The 22,165-nt window shown below is 42.0% G+C and overlaps 1 protein-coding gene across 1 annotated transcript in view; it reads right to left on the reverse strand.

Annotated features, from left to right (window-relative positions):
* GRB2 (growth factor receptor bound protein 2) overlaps positions 1–19,645 on the reverse strand; it is a 48,795-nt gene extending 29,150 nt beyond the window's left edge. Inside the window, exons 1-2 of the mRNA XM_005526760.3 lie at positions 19,581–19,645; positions 14,600–14,822 (exon numbers count right to left, since the gene is read on the reverse strand). Coding sequence (XP_005526817.1) covers positions 14,600–14,677 — 78 coding nt within the window. The 5' untranslated portion in view covers positions 14,678–14,822; positions 19,581–19,645. The remainder of the gene's footprint in view (positions 1–14,599; positions 14,823–19,580) is intronic.
* Positions 19,646–22,165: the final 2,520 nt, after the last annotated feature.

Below are 22,165 nucleotides of genomic sequence, written 5' to 3' on the forward strand. Positions count from 1 at the left end.
TAACTTTCATTCTACCTCAGAAAAAAGTCCAAAATCACAGCTGTGAGGGCTTACTGAAAGCAAACTGCTGAATTACACACTGGAAGGGAGGAGAGAGGGGAAAATGAGAAGAATTTTAAAAAAAAGAGGGGGCAACATCTGCACATCAAAGTGATGCTTTAAAAAATCCCCTTGCATAAAGAAGTTCCTCTTTCACTTCAGAACTAATAAAATAGCATTTGTTCATGTCAAATTCTTCCCATAAAAGGTAAATGCCATTTACTCACACAAAGTTTGAGTAGAACTTTGTATCATTAACAGACTGAGCCTACACTAGTCTCTGGTAGCTCGCTGTCCCATGGATTGGGCTAAGAAATAATTGTCCAGAGTTACTCAGGGTCAGGAAGAAGACCAGTATCCTAATACAAGAATAATTTTTTTAATTTAAAAGGAGACACTACTTACATTATCTCAGAGAAATAGAAAATATGAAAGTGAAGCTCCACTCCAAGCACAGTGATACATGCTGCCTTTCTTTTTAAAATATACTTTTTATACAAACATACTTTATATGTAACATACTTTAATATAACATATTATTAGAAACACCAGCTATATCTACAATAAAAGTCTATTGCTCCTCTCTTGGCTTGTGGGCAAAAACAAAAAGATCCAAGAGTCTCCTTGTATTAATAATGCAGAAATGCAAATATGAAATGCCAAAAGCAGTAACTTGCTCCAAAATCTTAAAGTCAAGACACAAAGACACAAATGTTTTTTATGGAAAAGATCAGAGATAACTAAAATCATCTTCTAATTAGTGTTTCAAATTAGAGGGACTGTTCCAGGTCAAGAACAAATTAGAACAAGAATAGAACTCGTTATGGCTCCATTGCAATAACCTGGAAGGGATATCACAATGCAGGTCACTGACACCCAAGGGTGTATTATTTGACCACAGACTAATTTTAAGCTTCCAGGTACATTATAGCAGCACAGTATCTCCACTGTAAGTCACAATAAAAGCTAAAGCATTAAAACTCTCCCTTTACTGGGAGACTCCAATCAGTAGACCAATGCCTTGGCCACAAAAAAAGCCCCCCAGGGTCCTGACAAGAGGTCAAGCATTCCTATACAACAAAATGTGATTTTCAGACCATGCATTAGTGTGGATGCATCCAAAAACATTCCCAACAGTGAAGCCAACTTCAACAACATGTGGAAGCCAACTCAAGGATGTACTGACCAACTAGGACCAGGCCTTATCTGAAGATTTTAAAATACATATGATGAAATGACAGATGCTGCTTGGTCCCAGCTGCTTTGCAGCAATATTACTGGTCCACAGCCATAAAACCTCCCTGAAGTACAGAGAATATCCAATTAAGTTGACTCAGGCAGCTGCTTGGAGGCTGGGCTCTTCTGGCAAAGCTATAAAAGCAAAAAGCAATCTTCACCTCAGACCTCCACTTAATCAGTGGCAGGAGAGAACAAAAATATAACTCCATATAGAGGGCATATGAATCACTCATTGTGATAAACTAGAAACAGTCACAAGGCTTTTCTAGGTTTTATTTGAGCTGCCTCATTTAAAAATCAAGCAACTCAACTTTTGGCTACTTGTCCTCAAAAATGTGCTCATTAACAACACAAGAACCGCACCCTTGGTGGTTAAAAAGGAAACCAAAGGGTTAATGTCTATAGCAGAGGGAAGCTGTGCCACAAGATCTCAGAACTGGCTGAAGCACCAGGAACCATCCAAGAAAGTAACAGAGGGGTGAAGTGGCAAAGTTCATCAAGAGAATGATGAAATGTACACAAACCCCAAAATTCATCTGTTACACTGACAACTTTCAACACTAAAAGGCCAAGTGATAAATATTAGATTAACTACAATATGCAAAATAACACGTGTGAGGAAAAACACAACCAAAAGCCCCAAAGAACTGTAAATGTATAAAGCTAAGGGTTTTAAACTATTACCTCTCAGCAACTATAACACAATCAAGGGGGCAGCAAATTGAAAATAAATTAGAAACTGTACCTGTGTCTCTTAAGAACAAAACTAAACAAGTATTTTGACACTAAATTTGTGACAGCCCCTCCGTGCTCTTAGTACTTACATTTGGCATTTTTTGAGATGTGTTAAAATGAACGAAAAGAGTTGCAAAAAAACCAAAACCAAACCCAACAAGATAAAGTATGGAATGAGTTTTGGACTATAAGAGATCAGACTCTATTTCCTTCTCAGAAAAAAAAAAAAAGCAACAAAGAAAAGAAGACATATGCAAATCAGTTCTCTCCCAGAGAAGTACAGGCATGTTTTCCTATTGTCTCTTGAAAGGGGAGGGGGAGAGAAGAAGAAAAGAGGAAAATCAATAAAACTCCTAAGCAGCCTGTTTCAAATGAAGCGTCTTTACTCCACACAGTACATGTTAACGTTGTGAGGATTTCATGGTGTAACCTACAGATTGATTCAAAATGGGTTTAGAAAGATGCACAGAAGGTGTGGCCACCAATACCCAGGCACAGCCTCCAACCGAGTGAGTCACTCCAGCCTGACTGAAGGAAGCCAACACCTTACACAGAGAGGAAGATGATGTCCAGGGCTAAACATCTGACCAACAGTGAGCTCTGGAGGGGTCCATCTAGCCCTGTCTAGAATGGCAAATATACAGAGTACAAAGAACAGAGGAAAAATTTACGCATATTTCTTTTAACTGTGAAAATTGTGTGCTTCACTTCAGACGGGAACTGCTCCCAGAACATTGTGAAGAGTAAAATTCACTTCCATTAAAGAAAGTTTAAAGCATAGTACATAATCCATTATAAAGTTACAATAAACAGAGTATTATCTGTGGCAACCAGCCACAGTGACTGGGATAAAGCTGACTAATAGAGAGTCTTGGTTTGAAAAGACAGGTGTCTGCTAAGGAAGGCAGGAACCTCCCTTGAAATGGAAAAATTAAACCCCTCCCCTCCAAATTATTATGATCTTGAAATCAAGGGGCTCTCAGGCAAGGAATAGGAATAATAGTTCTTTACCACAAAAATTAAAACAAAAATGCAGTAGTACAAAAAAAAAAAACAACACCAAAAACACTGACAGAGCCAAAATACAACCTGACACACTGTTGGTGTCAGGGTGCTGGTAGCAATCTGATTAAATGGTGGCTGCAGTCCTCCTGGAGTGACAGATGCGGTTCTGTTGAAGCACTGATCCTGTAGAAGGGTGTAGTTTTCCTCTGTGGGTCCAGTGGTGGTGCAGATGGGTCCCGTCTTCCTCTAGGAATCCAGTGGAAAAAGGCTGTGATATTCCAAGTCTCAGATTATATCCAGGTAGGAATGCCCTGGGCATCTCCCAATGGAATGGTGTAATTTTATCAGTCCTGCAGTGAGACTCAATGGCCCATTAACAGAAGATATCCCCCTGGAGGGAGGATGGGTGGTGGAAGAGATAAAAAGTACTGCCCCACCTGGTTTTAACACATGGTGATAGAATACATACTTTTGGTTACATCTTGCATTACAACCCAAGACATACGGTAACATGGCAGCAAAATACAAGGGCCAGGTGAAAAGTCAGCTCAGTTCTGTCCGTGGGGGCTGAAAAACCTTGGCAAACCCAAACAAAACCCAGGAGTGTTACTTGATCCCTGCCATTAGGACATGAGAGTTAGTTTGGATGATGGCCTCTCCCTCCCAATTAGTAAACTGGGAGTTTTGGGAACCATGAGTGAGGGAAAACAGGTGCTTTTAGAATATTTTGATTAGGTATGGCCAGACTTCTCAGTTTTGACTGCAATGCTGACCAAGAACAGCTAAATCCAGTTAGAGTCAAAGCAAACTTAGAAGATTGCATAACAATATTTTCTTTATGAGGTCTTTAAAACTAGGGAGCCTCAAAGGGTTCAGAAAAATAACCTTGGAGGGTAGTTCAGCCACTTCCACAGAATTTCAACCTGCAGCACTCCTGAGTCACCCATGGATCGTTTTCAGTGGCTGACCAGCCTGCAGAGCAGCTCTTTTATCAACATATTGCCCTATGTTTAGTAACTTCAGCATTTTTGAAAAGTTAAAAATAATGTTTTCTTCTCAACAAGCAAGCTTTACGGGGAATTTGTTACTCATCATGCAAATGGAATCAACAGTGCCTCTAATCTTACTTCAACATCATGCAGGTGTCTGTAATCCAAACAGAGACAGGTGGATTGAAACACAAACTTTTCAAAGGACAGAAAGCTCAACAAAGTTTACAGAAACGCTGGAAGCCTTTTTACTTAAGCCCTTCCTTTTTACATTACCTAAAAGAGAGCAAAGGTAACAGCTTTTGAGATTTCCAGACACAACAAGCTGTAATGGGAAGGGTGGAAATCAGGAAATGTGGGTCAACTATAATCACTTTGGTTATCTTTATTTTTTGTGACCCTGCAGAGAAAATTGTTGGTTTCAATCTGAATTTTTCTACATAGGAAGGTTGGACATGATGATCTTAGGGATCTTTTCCAACCTAGGCAATTCAGTGATTTTAGGGAGAGTCACAAGAGTCTTCAGCTGCCCATCCTGGCAGAGAGCAAGTGGCACTCTTAACCTTACAGGAATTTTCAGGGAAGAAAAATGAGGAATGTATCTCTTCTTAGTAAAGTGTAAGGAAGTGTCAAGACAGCTTGATGCTGGAAGAAACACTCTGTTTAAACACTCTGGCACAAACAGTCAAAACAAACAAATCTACACAGTTTTGGACAAACTGTAGTTTCAGGAGAGGTAGGGCAGAGGGGTTGCTGCAAAATGTATTTTGCGAAATAGGGAGAGAAGTGAAGGCAAGGAGGAAGCAGAAGCAACTTCTGCTTCCTCCACTCCAGTGGTTACCAAGGAACTGAACTGCCGGCCCATGCTTGAGCACTTCCAGGATTAAGGACACATCTTGTCCAAGCAGTCTTTGAGAACATGTAGAACATTACAGAAACAAAATTTAGCTGTGAAATATATGCACAACAGGTTCCCCATATACAGCCTAACCAAGGCAAATTTGTCAAGCTGATATTCATGTCACCAAAATTCAAGCATTGTTCAAGGGCAAGGTTGGGAAAAACAACATTTTAAGTGTCAAATTTCATCTTTAAAAGTGTTCACTGTCCTTGGCTGCCACTTTCTCCTCATCTTCCTCCTTGCATTTGGTTCTTCTCTTCTTCTGCAACTGTAGGATGCACTTTGAACCCTTGTTTCCCTCCCCCCACCCAAGAATTTCCTTGATTAGTTGTGCCCCCAGAAATAGTAAAGATTAGAGCACAAGACCTGAACTGCACAGAAGCTCAAGGAAATACCTCTTGAGCAAAAATGGCAGATTTTCCATAGGTACTCACAAAAGGTACACACTTCTGCAGCTTAAAATCCTACTTATTCAAAAATAAATCCACTTAGACCAGAAATCTAAGCATAGTTCCTTCCAAGCAGATCATAATCTATTGTTAACAGCAGTAAGTAAAAACCAGATCAAATGGTTTAAGTATCATTTTTGTATTTATGCCAAGGAAGTGTAGGTAACAAAAGAATACTCAAAATTTGACTGTACATCAGGACTCATAATGGCACAACCTACTCAAGCTCAGCAAGAGTTGCAAGAATTTAAAGTTTTGTGCCAATTTCTCACAAATCAGAGTGCTGACTAGCTCATACTACACGTCTTCAGCACTAGCAGAGCTGCTATGATTAGTGGAACCTGCTGGCTCATACATAACTCATGAAGAATTCCCCCCTTTCCTTCCAAGGGAAACAATTTTGCATAACAGGAGCACTCCCCCACCCCCCCCCCAAACCTGTAGAGTTTTAGTACAAGTTAGAGCAAGAAGTAGGTTGGCTCCATGGAGAAAGCATGAATTCCAGAGTCAAATTATTTAAATAAGAGGTTTTAGAGACTAACAATATAATTACAGTTCAGCTGAAGAGAAAAAAAAAAAGCTTTCTGCATGAGGTCCAGCTGCAGTGGAGCCAACAGGCAGCTCCCAACACAGCGTGCAGGCTGACACGAACTCATGCAAACCAGTAAATCCAGCAGGTACAAACAGAATAATTCCACTCTCTTGAGTATTCTCTTCTTATATTTTATTTATAAAGGGCAGTAACATTTGAACATCACCATTCTAAATTAATTACTCTACAGAGGCTGACAGTGAACTTCCTAGACAGAAATAGCTGTTCCTAGCTTTTGCCTTATTCCAGTCACTGTTCTGATCTGCCACCACAGGATCAAAACCCAACTGATTTCATGAGTCCCCAATACCAGGGACTATTTGCTTTTCACAACCTCAAACAGTTGGAGACAAAAGAATCCAAGATCAGATATAGAAACTCAAGTGTAGCAGTCATTGCTGAAAGGGATAAAAAGCCTCTTAAGTTCTTCAAGACATTTAAAACATTTTTAAAATGGGCTTTTAGTCAGTATCTATAGAAAAAACACCATTCTTCTCTTAAAGAGAGAAATACAGGCTTAGGAAAATTATGAACACAACCATTTAAAATGCAAATTTCAGATGCATCTAGTAACTAATTAGGAAGTATTGTAGAGTAGCATCTGGGATTCAGGAATATAATAAATACCCTAAAAATAATTTTCATGAGCAGTTTTAGAGACTGTCAGTTCACTTTTTGCTCCATTAGAGCTCAGCTGTACAACCCCGTGTGTTTAGCACATGTCATCATGAAAAAACACATTCTTAAGTTTGTTAAACCAATTCTCACTTGAGTTGTCAGATGGTGGCACCAATCATGCATACAAGCCATGGGAACAAGTTCAGGCTCCACCACAGACATTCTGCTTCACGTTTTCTGTTCCATTTGAACACCTACTCTTAGGAGGTGTTACAAGATGTCTTCAAAGCTGAAGGCATGTGCCACTCACACAGTGCTTTAAATACTCAGCAACAGGGCAGGAGCCTCAGTGACAAACAAGGACAAGCCCGAGGCTTGACAGATTGAAATGGACAATGCTGCTGGTCTGTCTAAAAGGTTTTGGCTATTTGAGGGAAAGAAACAACTTTATCCTGCATTTCCCAATGTAGAAAATGAAAACAAACCCAACCCACCCCCAAAGTCATTAGAAAGTATTCTCCTATTTTCCCTCCCAAGGGACAAAGCATCTAAAAAATGTATTTATTTCCAAGTGTATATTAATTATTCCACTCACTGGGTGCTTGCCCAGCCTGGGAGATAACTGACACTAGGACCAGCAAAGGAAATGAAAGAGCAAGAACAGCTGGGGGATAAAGCTGCAGATAAGAACTCATGCATCAAACTGCTGCAGTATCAGTCTCCTGATCTGCCTTGAAACGCAGAACACACACAAGTCACCTACTCATTTGCATTTTAAATCTAACAAAATTTTCAGAGAAAACTGGAAATGATAGAGATGAAAGGCAGCTTTCCCAGCAAAATGCTAAATGAAGCAAGTAAAATATAAAACATTTGGACCTAGTGCCTCTTTTCACTAGTGCCCCAGTGAAACAGATAACTACACAAATGCTCTGTTTCTAAAGCTGTAAGACTGGGCACCAGTGAAAGAGCAAATGAATCTCCTTGGTCACTTTCCTACGTAAATATTCTATTCACAAGTCACAGCCTCATCTCTCTGGCTAGGACCCCTCCCACTAGCACTGAAAAAAGTAAGGGCAGGGGGAAGTAGGGAAATAGGCTTATCCTCTGCTACACTGTGTTAATTAAGAGTAGCTGCTTAGACATTAACACAGCAAAGTATTCATCCAGACTCCTGTGTGCGTTTTGTAATTGACATCAAATCCCTCAGTGGGGTTATCATTACTACAGCCACCTCGAGGTCAGCTTGGCTGCAGCTAAAGAAGAACCAGTGCAGACAAATGCATGGACCTGACAGACACCTCAGGTCTCGCTGCTGCAACAACCCTCTGCTGTCACACCTGGAAAAGAAATTCTGCCATTCAACACCACAGACCAGAAGAAAGGTCATGCCACAGAGACACGAAAAACTCATCTCCACTAGGTCCTGTCTGCTGTCAAATCCTTTGCTGATGTGAATGGCTTTAAATGTGTTTTTCTGGGGGAGGTGGGGGACGTGTGTGTAGGCGTGTTGACTGGATTTTTAAAGCTGTTTGTTGTTATGGTTCTAAAATTAGCTTTGATTCTTCAAACCTTTTAAAACGCATATAAATAGAATTATTAAAAATTTAGCAAAGGTTGTAATTCAGGGATAAAGAGCAAGTATGGAAATCTGCCATCTTCAGTATAATAGCTTATAGAACAACACTTCAGTCTCATAACAATTGTGAAAATGTTCAAACATTATCTTTAGTAGTTCTTCTAGTTTAGATTTTCACTGTAAAATTAATCAAGTTTCATAAATTTAAGCCCCTTTTTGCTCAATTTGAGAGTGTAAGATTTATTTGCTCCAGTGTTGTTAGGACACTAATGCCTAATTTTCTTACATTTTCATAAAATAGTATTAGTTTAGCCCAGTACTTTTTTGCCCTGAAGTTCAGGCTTTAATATTTGATTTATGGTATGTAGCCCCTGGCAGTTTTAAGGCACAATGGATTTTATCAAGGGGTCATATAGTTCACTCCTTGTTAGGCTGAGCTCTACACAGAAAAAACAGATTTCTTATCTTCCCTTGCTTAGTTGGATCCTTATTAATTGTAGAGAGAAATCAGAAAAGTCTGAATATCACTACAAAGAGGATCCCTCCTCCAGCAATTAGCAGGGCTCACAAACTGGAAATCTATGAATACAGTCTCAGTACTTAACACATGCCACTAAAAATCATAATCCCTTTATTCCCCTCAAGCTGCAATCAAATTGTTACCATTTTAATTTAAAATAATAAACTAAATCAAAGTTAGTTCAATAACACCCAGGATGTCCAAGAATAACAGATGTTATTGATCTGAAATTCTCTGACAATCCCTAATCACAATAGGTAACACAACTATTGAAATGTCACCCAAGAGGAGAGGCAGCATTTTTGTGTTGCCAGTAAATAAAAACAAAAGCACATCACGTTGGTTGCAGTTTGACAAGCAGGTTGAACAAAACAGATAAATAATTTATCAAGCCAAAAGCAATTTGCTGCTATGCCTGTGCTAACACTTGCCTGTCACACCTTGCATATCACAAGCTGGACCTTGCACAGAGGCTGTAACAGCTCCTCCATTCAACTGGCAAAGTTCAGCTGAGCTTCAAATTCTGGGAGCACCATCTCCCTGGTTATCACAGAATGCAACACATGCTAAGACAGTGTCAAAAAATCAGCTGAGCTGACCACTAGCTTGTTCAACATTCAGAACTCCTGCAGCCTTCAGGTAGCTCACAGAGCTCATCTTTCTCCACTTTTAGGGACAAGTTTAAATAATCATCACAAAAACCTTCTAAATAAAAACAAAGATGCCATATTTAAGGTGGAACGTGTTTACCCGTTGCTTGCAAAGAGCACTTCACACAATCAGACTGGAATACTCCATATCTATGTCTCCTGCACAGAAATACCTTTGGTAACACAATCTTGGTCTAAGCAGGTCCAAGCTCTTCTACAAATACAGAACACACACTTTGCTAAGATTAAATTTATCTAACAAATTAAGGTTGTATTTCCTTCCCACACACTTCACCCTGATGCCTACAGAAGTTGTTTAATGGAACATAACCCACCTTCGGATTACTTTCATACATAAGAAGAACAATATTTGAGAAGTTTGCACTCAAACCAGGCCTTAAATACTCTGGCAGATCAGAAGAATGCAGCCCCTTATAGCAGCATCTCTTTGTGATACAGATCTCTGACTGCCAGGCTGCCAAATCAACCACATTTCATATAATTGTACTTGGTTTTATGTCTCTGTAATGTTCTGACAGTTTTGCCATCTTAGGCTGCAATATTGATCACATATTGATGGCAATTATCATCTTAATTCAAGGCCATCAGCCAGGGAACATGACCTAAGCACACCTCTATAAATCAACCATCACACACAGCAGTGCTGCCACTCACAGCTAAGTCAAAGAATAATGGAGCTTGGAAGGGCCTCTGGAAGTCACCCAATCCACCCTCCTGATCAAAGAAAGTCTAATTAGATTACAGTGCTCAGGGACTTGTCTGGGTATCTCCAAGGATGGAGATTCCACAACTTTTCTGGGCAACCTGTTCTAATATTTGACCTATTTAATTCTAAAGTACATAGTGCTTGCAATTTGGCTGAATCATTAATTCAGAAAATTGTTTTGCACACATTAAAATCATCAGGACCGCACTGAGTCCATCTCATTACAACAAATGGGAAATTATGGAGGGGTGTGTAAAGAAGGGAGAGGAAGGCTGAATGCAGAGACAGTTTCACTCAAACCAGGAAAAATACTGGCACATGTCTTCAGCAAGCCATGAATTTCTGTTCTCCAGGACAGACACTATGACATAACAGCCAATGCAGGTGAGGTCACAGATGAGGGATGGAAAAGAGCAGAAGGGAGACAGTGCTCCCCTCATTTATCATCTTCCTGCTTCTATTTGAAACTGTTCCACTCTATCCTGACACAGAAAAATGGTTTTCATGCAGGAACTGAAAATGCCACCTCAGCATCAACTGTTAGCAAACAATCAATCCTCTTAAGGGCTGACAAAGAAAATAAATGTGGTGGCAAACACTCACGTGGACAGAACCTGTGGCGACTGTCAAGTGTATGATCAGAATGGGAAAAATAATCTTGACTTTGCTGAACAAAATTGTGAAGTGATCAAAATCCATCATGGAAATCCTTCTTTTAGCACACAAGGAAGCTGGTTTGTGTATTACACAGAAGTGAAAACCTCAAAATTCAAGATGATGACCTTCTACTTAAAACACCATCTGAACCATTGAGTCACAAAAACAATCTCTAAGCACCCCTGAATTAATTATGCTGACATCTACTGGGAACGGGAACTTATGCACTTCTTCAGAAGAACACTTTCCAGCTATGCCTCAACCCTATGACAGAAGGAGAAAGAAGAAATGGAGCAGTAGTTTACAGTTTAAAATTAAAATGGGGATTTTTCTTCTCTTTTCTCCCCCTGGTTCCTGCCAAACCATCAGCAAGTAATAGTACACTTTAGATCTGGGTATTTGCCACTTAGCATGAAGGCTGATAGTTCTGGGGGACATAAAACCTGAATAACAAATACAGAGACTGAATTCAACTACTCCCAATGTCAATATATATGGCAGAAAAACTAAAAAGGGTGAATGCCTGTAAAGGCATCAGGACAACCGTCATCTGTTCAAAGTGAAAAAACAGTAAATCAAGATTTCAAGTAGGAATCCCTCAGCGACCTTGTTTTACTTTTTTAAGTAACAGGACAGGCCACCTTCACCCCTCCCAGTAAGACCCCAGCCACCAACATGTTCCTGTGAAGCAACAGGAAAAGCATGAAGCTAGAGAGCTGCAGCACTGTCAGAAGACACAGAAGGAAGCAGCAATCTTGCCTTTCTTTGGAAAAGGCTCAGCAAGTAGTATTTATGGTATGTGAAGTTTAGAGAAAGCTGTCAGTGAGCATCTCCTGAGAGGCAGTACCACACACTGCTACAGAGCTGCTGGAGAGAAGGGTAGAGGACCCACTGTACTGCCAGGGTTACAGGAACCACAGGAGCAGCTTTTACCATGTAGTGCCCACAAAAAAAAAAAAAAAAAAAAAAAAAAAAAGGGCATGCACTTTTCCTCTTCACTCAGCTGTTTTACAATTGCAAGCCAAAGGTCAACTATCTTCACTCACTTTTGGAAACCAGCCACAAGATTACTAACAACCAGCTTAATGGCTCCAGTTCAAGTGCTATTCAATCAGGTCTTGAATCTGTGGGTAGGCAGCAGTAATGACACATGACATCACAGGCAAGTTATCTGCTGAGGTCAGAGCAGCCAGACTGGGCATCTCTGCCTTCTCTCCCCACAGGGAGAAACATGGACTTCCAAGGACTGGGAATTAAACTGTTAGAGATTTTGTTCCTGCCTTGTGTGACATGTTTTGCTATAAATCAATCCTCTGCCATCCTCAAATGGCCATCAGGTTGATGTGGTTCTCTGGAGTGCATTACCACAGGTGTCTCATAGTTAAAAGGCTTCTACATGAAATGACACATGGCCTTCAGCAAGGGACGCTGAAGAGTGCAGGTGCATTCAACATGTTACAAGTTTATTCCTCTTCCCAACTCCTTTGAGGACAGGAGGATTGACCTGGTAATGAGAGACATCACAAGGGGCACATGACTGAGATACCCCTAAGATTTCTCAGTCATGAGCAAATAGATTTAACTAATAGACCTAGCATTTTAGGTGGAAATTAATTTCCACAACCTCAAACACATTTGAAGTGAAACAGATTTTTCAAAGGAAAAAAGTGCTACAGAAGTTTGCTAGTTTGGGTAAACTGGAACAGCTCTAACTCATTTGGATTTGTCTGAAATTTGCCAGCTTTACACAGTAAATCTCATCACACTGCACAGAACTCAGCTCAACTATGTGCTGAAGGATTCCTGAAACTCCTGATGCTTCCAGTGACTTTAGTGATAATCTTGAGCAATTTAACATTTCTATGGCTCACCATTTTTCATATTTCGTATTTCCTCATCAATAAGGAAAACATGCAAAATTTGCAAGCATTTTCATATGAATATGAGCTGAAAAGAAAGGAAATACAGATTGACAAACTGTTCATAAATCCTTTGAGGAAGTGTTTAGCCTAGGTTTTGGGTAAAGTAGGAAAATCCTTTGTATTCTAGGAAAAGTGTAATTATTAATGCAGTGTAACAGCATACATATGTTTCTATCTGTGTGACAAAATTTGTATCTGTGGGATGGCATCAAGTAGACAGCATTTAAGAACATACTATCAGCCACTGTACACAGATGCAAAACTTTTAACACAGACTAAATTTTAAAAACACTAAAAAAATGTATTTTTCCTTTACTTCATTGAGAACATATTTTTAAACAAATTAAAATTTCATTATATTTTTTCATGTACTTAAGCAAACTTATATCCCAAATTGAATGAAAATAGCTGAGAATACACTTTACAATAAACTGTATTTCATTATACTTTATTTTTTCTTCCTGTTCAGCATTTTATACAAGCTGACTTCAGCCATGCTCTACTTCAAATACACTATAAATGTTGAGGGCAGCTAGTTGTAACCTGAAATAGAAGAATACAGCTCAGGTTTAAAAAAAAAAATATATATATATATAGCAAGGTTTTCACAGAAGGTTTCCAAAATTCTGATAGTCTCAAACATTTAAAAATAGCCCTAGGAAATATCCTGGTAATTTACACACACAGTGGCACTGAGGTGTACAGGTCTAACAGGAGTTTTTAGGCCTATTATGGGGCAGGGATGTGTAGGACATACACAGATGCAATCATTCTGTAAGTTAAAATCTTAAAGCATTATACGCTTTAGCAACCTTTATCTGTTTATTGCCTCACACTTTTAACAAAGTCACAGTTGAAATATCAGCTGTAAAAGAAACATACTAGGTTTACACATAAAGGTTATTTTTTCCAGCTTATTTTAAAACAGTAGTTAAAATTAAGCGCTTCCCTGGCAAAAATGTTGAGCAAATGAGTAATCCCACTGAGGTCTGCAGGACTTGATTTGTCAGCACACACAAAGTTACAGCCTTACATCTGCAGGAAAAGCACTGCTCAAAACTGCTTCTACTCCAAGCATTTTAGAAAAAATGCAGCTTAAAAATACCTTAACACTGAATATATTACATTAGGAAGGTGAAGTCCACCTTTATGGAGAAATAATGATTATGAATGAATTCCATTAAAGCATTTTGCAATATGGCTTTTATTACTTGGAAGCAACAAAGCTCTGAGCTACACTTCACTGAGGCCAAATTACTGTGGATTTTTGTATTTTACTCCCCCTAAAATAAAATTTTGGGCTTGTTCTGTGTGTCCAGTTTTATGACAGTTGTAGAAACTCAACTTTTTTTTTCAAGTGAAGCCAAAAAAGCCTTTGATATATTGAACAAACTATAGACCAAAATTCCTCTAATGCACTCCCACATTCACTTACATCTGCACAGATCCATTAGATATTCAGCCACAAGCTTATCCCTGCAGTTCATCAGGACTGAAGATAAAACTCAGCTTCAATATTTGACAGCCTGATGCTAAAAGATTATCTACTGAGAAATAATCCAATCACTGTTCTTTGATATTAGAATCCTTGGCAGGAGGCAAAGAAAAGGAATACCAAATTGATCTTGATTACTTTATGGGGCTTCCTCTCATAATCTCTACACTGAATTTCCTTTTATCTTGTACTTCTGCTTATTTGCTACCGTGTTTATGACTAAGTTTTCAAATATTCCAACCTCAGAAGAGAAAATTGAGAGACTTTGGGATGCACGCTTAATACTCAAACAAAACAGCTTCTCCTGCTCTCAGAGAGGTGTGACTGGGATTTCGAAGATCTTGAGGCTCCGTATTAAAAGGAGATGGCATTCTCTGGGGACCCAAAAGAGGGTCAGGTCAGACGGACAGGAAGAGACTCAGAGAGAAACCGTACAGCCCAGGGGTAAAGAGGGAATTCCCGAGCCCGAGTTCTCCACTTACCTTAAGGATATCCCCCCGTTTGAAGCTCAGCTCGTCATCCGCGGTGGCTTTGAAGTCGTACTTGGCGATGGCTTCCATGCTGGGGCTGCCGCGCCCGGCGGTGCGGGCGGTGGGCAGGAAGCGCTCCCCGAAGCCTCCGCTCCTCCCGCGGCCGCGGCTCCCGGCTCGGTGCGAAGCGCTGGCCCCGTCTCTCACATACAGGGAGGCCGGGGGACGATCCGCCCTAGGGCAGGGGGAGGAGGAGGAAGAGACGGGCCATTAGGGGAAGTGGCACGGATCGATGGCCGGGGCCGCGCCCAGCGCCGCTCCCTCCGCACGGCGCGGCGCGGCCGACGCTTCCTCCCGCCGCCGCTCGCCCGGGCCCGGCTCGCCCGAGTGACGCGTCCCGCGGCCAATGACCGCCCCTGCGCTCCCGGGGGCGGGAGCGGCACCGCCACCGGCCCGCCGGGAGCTACTGCCGCTCCTCGCCCCGGGGCTCGCAGCGTCCCGCTGCCTGCGGCAGAGCCCTGCCGGCCGGGCCCTGCCTGCTCCCGCCTCTCCCGGGAACCTCTCCCGCTCCTCGCACCGGTAATTACAGCGATATAACGGGGGGAGGACGCGGCCAACCGGCTCCCCGAGGGCCCGGGAGGAGAGCCCCGGGTTCCGCACCACGCACAGCCCGCGGTAGGCGAGGGCGTGCGCTCCGCTCCCCACGGCTGCCCTGGGAAAGACCCGTCTGGAGATGCCCGCCCCGATGGTTTGGGTTCTACCATTCATACAGCTCACGTCGATTTCAATGCAAGCTAGACAAAGCAGAGAGCGCTATTGGGTTTTTGGAATGGTAATGCAAATCAGAAAGTGTCCTCAAATAATATGACACAGAAACAAAAGTTTGGGCTGACTCTAAGTAAAAGCAACCATCGTGAAATTACAGTGCTTTGAGCAGCAGAACATGTTAAAAAAATCTTTATAATTCAGTGTGACAATCAGCAAGTTTGTGTCTCTTAGTGGCTCAGAGAAGACATTAAATCAAACCTGGCAAGTCATATATACACGCTGAAACCACTGAAAAGGCTTAAATTCTGCTCTCAGGTTTGAAAAGGAATAATTTACTAGAACACCAACTACACTTGATAGCAGAGAAGCGAAATAATCAGAAAAAAACACCAAAACACAAGTATGACAGTCTATGAGTTAAAACCCACCTTGAAGAGCTAACAGAGAGCTGGCACTTGCCAATGACAATTCCAAGACATGAGAGATCTGACAAACACTGGTGAACCCACGCACCTGCTAATTCAGGCTCTGTGGTTGTGGCCCAGAAGGAGCCCTGCTGCATGCAAAGGCAGCAGATGGCAACAGTAATTTCTCATTTCAGAGAAAAACCTGCCTTACATAAATGTAATTCAGCAATTAACATGCTTATATTCCATGAGCCCCACGTTTGTCCAACCTTCAGCTCCCTGTAGAGAATAATGAAGCTTGAGGCAAACACCAGAACTGAGATTCTATCACAGGAATCTGGCAGAATGAGAGGAGGTTTTAACAGGATTCACGTTTATCAAAAAAAAAAGACCAGCTTAGCGGGGTCTCCACACTGACATAGCTTTGTGATTTCTCTGGTCCTCCTACACAGCACTACTGAAACGTCAGCAAGGCTGAAAACAGAGTCACCCATCACAAAGTTCCCAACAGAACAATCTCCCTGTGCTACCATGACTGATGGAAATAAATGTACTGGATCCAAGCTTCAACCAACACACATAATGAAATCCATAAAGTGGATCATAGTAATACATTTTGGTAATTATGAAAGACTTAGTCTCAAAGCTGATAAAAACCTTCTTTCTGAAGAAAAAACATCCACTGTTCCACAGTGGAACACATCATAGCAGCACACTCATCCAAATAGCAACAATTACTTCCCCTCACCAGAACTATTTTCTCTTGCTGATTCTACTGTGTTGTGTTCACTATCTCCTCACCTTTCCAAACTGGCCTCTTGGGGTTTGTCAACTGATGGTACTGATAATTTTCTGCTATTATAGCACCATTAAAGGGCAAGATGAATGACAGTCTATGAAGCAATGGAAAATGCAAACTGCTCAACACTTGCTGTCGACCTGTCCTGTACCTTTCATAGTAAACATCATCTATTTCTAGTCCTTCTTAAATATTACTGGAAGCAACCTTTGGGTGTTTCTAACACCACCACACCACATGTGAAGACTTTCTGCCAAAGGAGCATGGCTTGAAAACCCCAAGTTCCAAACCTAAGAATGTAACACCAAGTTGCACAACTTAAGTTGCACACTAAAGGTCTGGAATACATTTAAAGAAAGAAACTACTTCAACTTATAAATATTCCTTTTTGGGGGGCACACAAGCATTGCTACCCAGTATTGCATTACCAGCTAAGAATTACTTTTTTTAACTGAAGGTGTTAATACACAACTTCTTAGAGAAACTGATGCAGCATTTCCAAGAACTATACTGGCATTTCCCTGAGCTTAGTAACAGCACAATGTCGGGAAATTTTCCAGCACAATTCAAGATGAAAGAGATTCATCATGCAATACTCTTTAAACATGCATTAGTATTACTACCACCATCGGATATACTGTCAACATACAAAGGAGTGATGTTTCCAGGTAACAATGTTAACAGCAGCTGCAGCTTACTACAAAACTTTAACCTTTCTGACTTTATACAAAAGTGTAGTTGAAGTTTAGGTACGAAAGTTACATCTGAAACAGGGAAAAGCTTTGAAAATATTAAACCAAGATACTCACACAGCAAATGTCATGAAAGGTAAAGTCAAGGCATAATTCCCTTAAAGTCTCTGTGAACAGCAAATGCTTCCTTAAATCTTATTTAATAAGTTCTTACACACTCTCAGCTATGCCATTATTAAAATATGAACAAACCAATTGCATGAGGAGGAAAAAAAAAGCAGCTGTATCTGCTTCAGGCAGAGAGCAGTGCCAACAGGACACGTTACTGCAGTGAACCCAGTCCACAGACTGCAAATGGAATAAGAATGCTGTGAATGAATAACAGTCAATGTATGAATATGATTACATGTTATAAAAATTATCAGATGATCTTGCTAAAGAAATTACTATGACTTCTCAAAATATCAGTGTTTCTCACCTTACTGTGACCGGGGTAAGACTTCCTTTGCTCTTAAAAATACTGGGAGGGGTGAGAGAAAGAAAAGGCAGCAGATGCAGCCAACAGTAGTGCTGCAGCTCAGAATGGAATAAAAGTAATTATAAATACAAACATCCCTGTTGTGGCCAACAGGAAACAATTCTCATGTTCACTTCAACAGATATTTCAAAAAGGCAAAGATGGGCTTTTTACACTACTCTTAGAAACAGCATGGTTTTTAAACAAAAGAGAGCTTCCTCATTGTTCTCTTTTCACTGTTTTACTGCTCTTCTGGAAAGTGATACAGGCAGGAATAGAACAACAGACAGTTTAGAAAGCCAAAGAGAGGCAAGATGGATCCACTGGGAGATTTTGGAAAGGATTAGATCCTAAACTTCATCAGCTGTTTTAGGACAAAACATTACTGAGGGTGGTAGAAAGAAAAATGTGTGCATACATCATCTAGAAGACATGCAGAAATGCAAGTGTCAGGCTCTAGACAAAAGAATAGAAAGTAAAAATTATAAGGGCAGAACTCTAATTCAAATTAACCAAATAAGGAAGTATAACATCATAAAGGAACAAAGTAAAATATAAATTATATTATCAACATATAAACCCCAGAACATCCAGGATCACAAATGAACCCCCTGATCTACCAGCTTAAAGTGATTCAACTTCCTTCAGCATTGGACAACTCAAGATATCACTTACAAAACCAGGCTACAGCACAAAGCACAGATAATACTATTCAGATCAAAACGTTTTATCAGGTAACAGAAAACTTCACCTTTGCCAGAATTTATTTACTGGCAGTTCTTTTCTTTCTTATTTTAAACTGTCTAAAACTGCTTTAAATGTTATAAGCTTAGCTGGTATAATGAAATACTTAAAATATTGCACGACAATCAACCTAAGAAATGGTAACAAATGAAAGGCACAAATTCTCAATATCTAAAGTTTGCACAAAAATGGACCGTGTATGAAGACTAATTAACCATCTGTGGTCCTTCAGAATTTGTCTCTTGACCCCGGGCATTCGAGAATTTTTGAAATAAAGAATTAACTTCCCTAAGCACTGTATCTGTGAATTGCTCTTGCAGTTACTAACTGTGCTACAGAATAGTTTTCACGGTAGGTTATAAAAGAGGTGTCTGAGTCAGATGTGGGAGTTAACAAAGCTGCATCCTTGTCTTCTACAGATTATTTGAAACTATATTGGCAAGTCAAACCTTATCCCACAAAACCAGCACTGGTTCTCAAGCAGGAAGTTCAGAAGAGAAGGAAAAGGCCAAGAGAAAAACGTTCTATACCATCACAGAAACTCACATTTCAAGGGTGACCCCAAAGGTGTTTGGGGACAGTGCGGCAAGGATGTTATCCTGCCTACAGGGTACTCGCAAACTTTTAACCTTTGAAAGCAGCCTTAAGTTATCGAATTCTTATTGGGGAATACAAAAGATAAGCCCCAAGAACCACGACCACCCAGCACTCCCCAGCCGTAGGGCAGAAAGGAAAGTGACCCCCGCCCGGTGTTCCCTGTACGTGAGCCGGGAATCTCGCCGAGCCGATGACGCCTCTAGAGCCCAGAGCTTATTTCAACCACCCCCCACCGGCAGAGCCCGCATCCCCTCCACCCCCCGCGCCCCGGGCAGGTCGGGGCCCGGCGGGACACGGGCCCGGCGCCGAGGCGAGTCCCTCGGAGCGCAGCGAGGAGAGCGAAGCATCGCGGAGCGCAGGCCGCGGAACCGGGGGCTCAGCGTGTGCCCTCCCTACTCCCCGCCCCAGCACGGCCCGCGGTGGGCGGCGGCCGAGGGGGCTCGGGGGCCCTGCACACGCCCGGACTCACCGCGCAGCGCTGGGCGCTCCCGCCGCCTGCCCGGCCCCGCGCGGCCCGGCCCGCCCGCCGCTCCAGCGCCGCCTCAGCCGCTGCTCCGGCCCCGGCCCCGGCCCCCCGCCCGCCGCGCCGCCGGTCCCGCAGCAACTCTCGCGACAACCGCCCTGTCAGTGCCGTCCGCGGGAGCGGCGCCTGCGCGCTCCCCGCTTCGTCGGGAGCGCGGGCACGCCCCTCGCATGCGCAGTGCCAGGCCGACCTTCCCTGCCCCAGTCCTGGGCGTCCGCCTCGGGGAGCGCGGGGTTCACGTAGGAGCGGGCGCGGAGCGGGAGCAGCGCAGCAACACGGGCCGGGCGAGATCCCTGATAGAGGGTGTAGCCAGACGGGGTCTTGCCATAGAACAAGAGGGCAAAGTGAAAGCTGCGCCAAGGGAGGTTCTGGTTGTACATCAGGAAAATTTTTCCCACGGAAATGATTATTAACCACCTCCACGGGCTGCCCAGGAGGTGGTGGAGGCACCGTCCCTGCAGGTGTTTAAGGAATGTGGCACCAAGCGCCGTGATCTGGTTGACATGTATCACAGGTTAGCCTCGCTGGTCTCTGAGGTCTTTTCCAACTAAATAGATTCTGTGATTCTGATGTCGAGGCTCTATTAACATCCCGGGGAGGAGGCCCTGAGTACCGGTTTCTGGAGGAGAAGCCACGCCGGCTTTGTGCAAAATACTTGCCTAATTTGTCAGTATCTCCACTTACCTGTAAGGCAAGGCCATCTACCACACCATGGAGCCAGCAGAGAGGAATTGATTTACAAGTTCTCTAACTACCAGAAGTACACTCCAGCTTGTCCAGGCAGTATTTGAGCAGACACCGAGGGGTGCAGAGCTGCTGACCAAGCTCAGTGCACAGAATACACCTGGTGAGCCATTACTTGACAACTGCCATCTCTCCTGAGCAGTGATTAAAGCACCCGTGCTCTAGGAACAAACAGCTTAATCACACATGGCAATTACAGAGTCCACAGAGGCCAAAATTCAGACTGCACAGGCAGTTAATGTCAGGGTTTGCATGGATGACCCTCCTGACATTCTTTTTGCTTGAAAATAGCCTTAATTATACAGTAAAGCAGTTGCTCAGGTAAACGTCAGGCCTCAATCCTTTGACAAAGACATAAATAAAAAAGCTTTCCTCTGGCTTTAGAGAGGAAAGGTGGTTTCTGAACAAGATGCTTTTCAGGACTGTACTCCCACCCCCTGAAGGGATGAGTTACTACAGGGTTACTTTTATCCCTCACCACTCCACCACCTCCAAAAAGACACCAAGACTAGAAATGGGCAGTCGAAGCACAGCCACAGTGTCCAGACATCAACTGCAGAGCTTACAGCTGGGCTCATGTCAATTAAGGATTATTGTGGATCAAAGTCTACAGTTTAGGCACAGATAACAGGCAATAGGTTTGTTTTACAACAGAGATGCACACTTGCAGCCTCCAATTAAACCCTTTATTAACACTGGTTGCTCTCCCCAGCTGGACTCTGCCAGGGGGTTATGGTTACATCCATACCAAGACCAGAGTACCATCAGAATATTTATCACAGCCTTAGACAATCTGGCTTACAAATTGTGTTCTGCAAACATTGACTGCTAACATTCTCATTATAAATGCTTAAGCAGCTTGATAGAGATTGGATGAAATTTGTGCTTTAAACCCTTGCCAAGTTCATTTTCTCATCCTAACAATATTGTCTTTAAGGGATTTTAACTTATTCCCAGATTTGAGTACTGGGGGAAGATGTGAGTTCTTCCCATACTTTTTTCAAAACATTGGAAAGGGTGGAGAAAAGGACCTTTAGGAGTTGAGATGTTACAAATGTTTCAGACATTCTTTCTGAGGATTCAGACATGATTAATTTAGAAGTGACACCAAGACTGAAGAAATCAGACCTAGATTCTGAGAACCCTCAAGTCCCCAGTACTTGTTCCTAGAACAAGTCCTACAGAATCTCTGGTTTCATGCCCTCAGGATGGGGATTCAGAAGTTCATAGTAAGTTTCTGTAAGTTAAATAATATCTCAAAGAAGTTATAGGAGCTACTTTTAGCTGGACATGAAAAGCCAGCTATGGCCAACAGCTGCCAGTTGAATGACAGCTACTTTATGAGGCTGCAGCTGCCTTACTGTAAAAGGGCAGTCCTAGAAAATCAAACAAGCAACAAATTTCAGGAATAGCAGAGATTAGCATTACAGAAAGATATTCCTGACTGAGGAGTTGCTGATATATGCTTGCTTGCAAACCAACCCATGTAGAATGTTGTGACAAACAAGTTAATACTTTATAGAAACACACAACTTATTGTGCAATACCGTGCAGCTTTGCTACAGCAAAAGCCAAAATCCTGACGTAGCATTAGGCAAGGCTGAAAAAGGCAACAGAGACATTGTTTTGCTAAGGGTTCATTTTCTTTCTTTTTTTTTTTTTCTTCAGTCTAGGAATAGCTTGAATTTTCTATGACAGTTGATGATGATAAAATATAATCCAAGATTAGCTCTGAGTATTTTAAGAAGGTAAGAAAAATCCTTGTGTCTGACATTTCTTTTGGATAC

The sequence above is a fragment of the Pseudopodoces humilis genome, chromosome 21 (assembly GCF_049639895.1).
Source record: "Pseudopodoces humilis isolate 2021_Gansu_Grassland_sample_001 chromosome 21, ASM4963989v1, whole genome shotgun sequence".
Classification (NCBI taxonomy): domain Eukaryota; kingdom Metazoa; phylum Chordata; class Aves; order Passeriformes; family Paridae; genus Pseudopodoces; species Pseudopodoces humilis.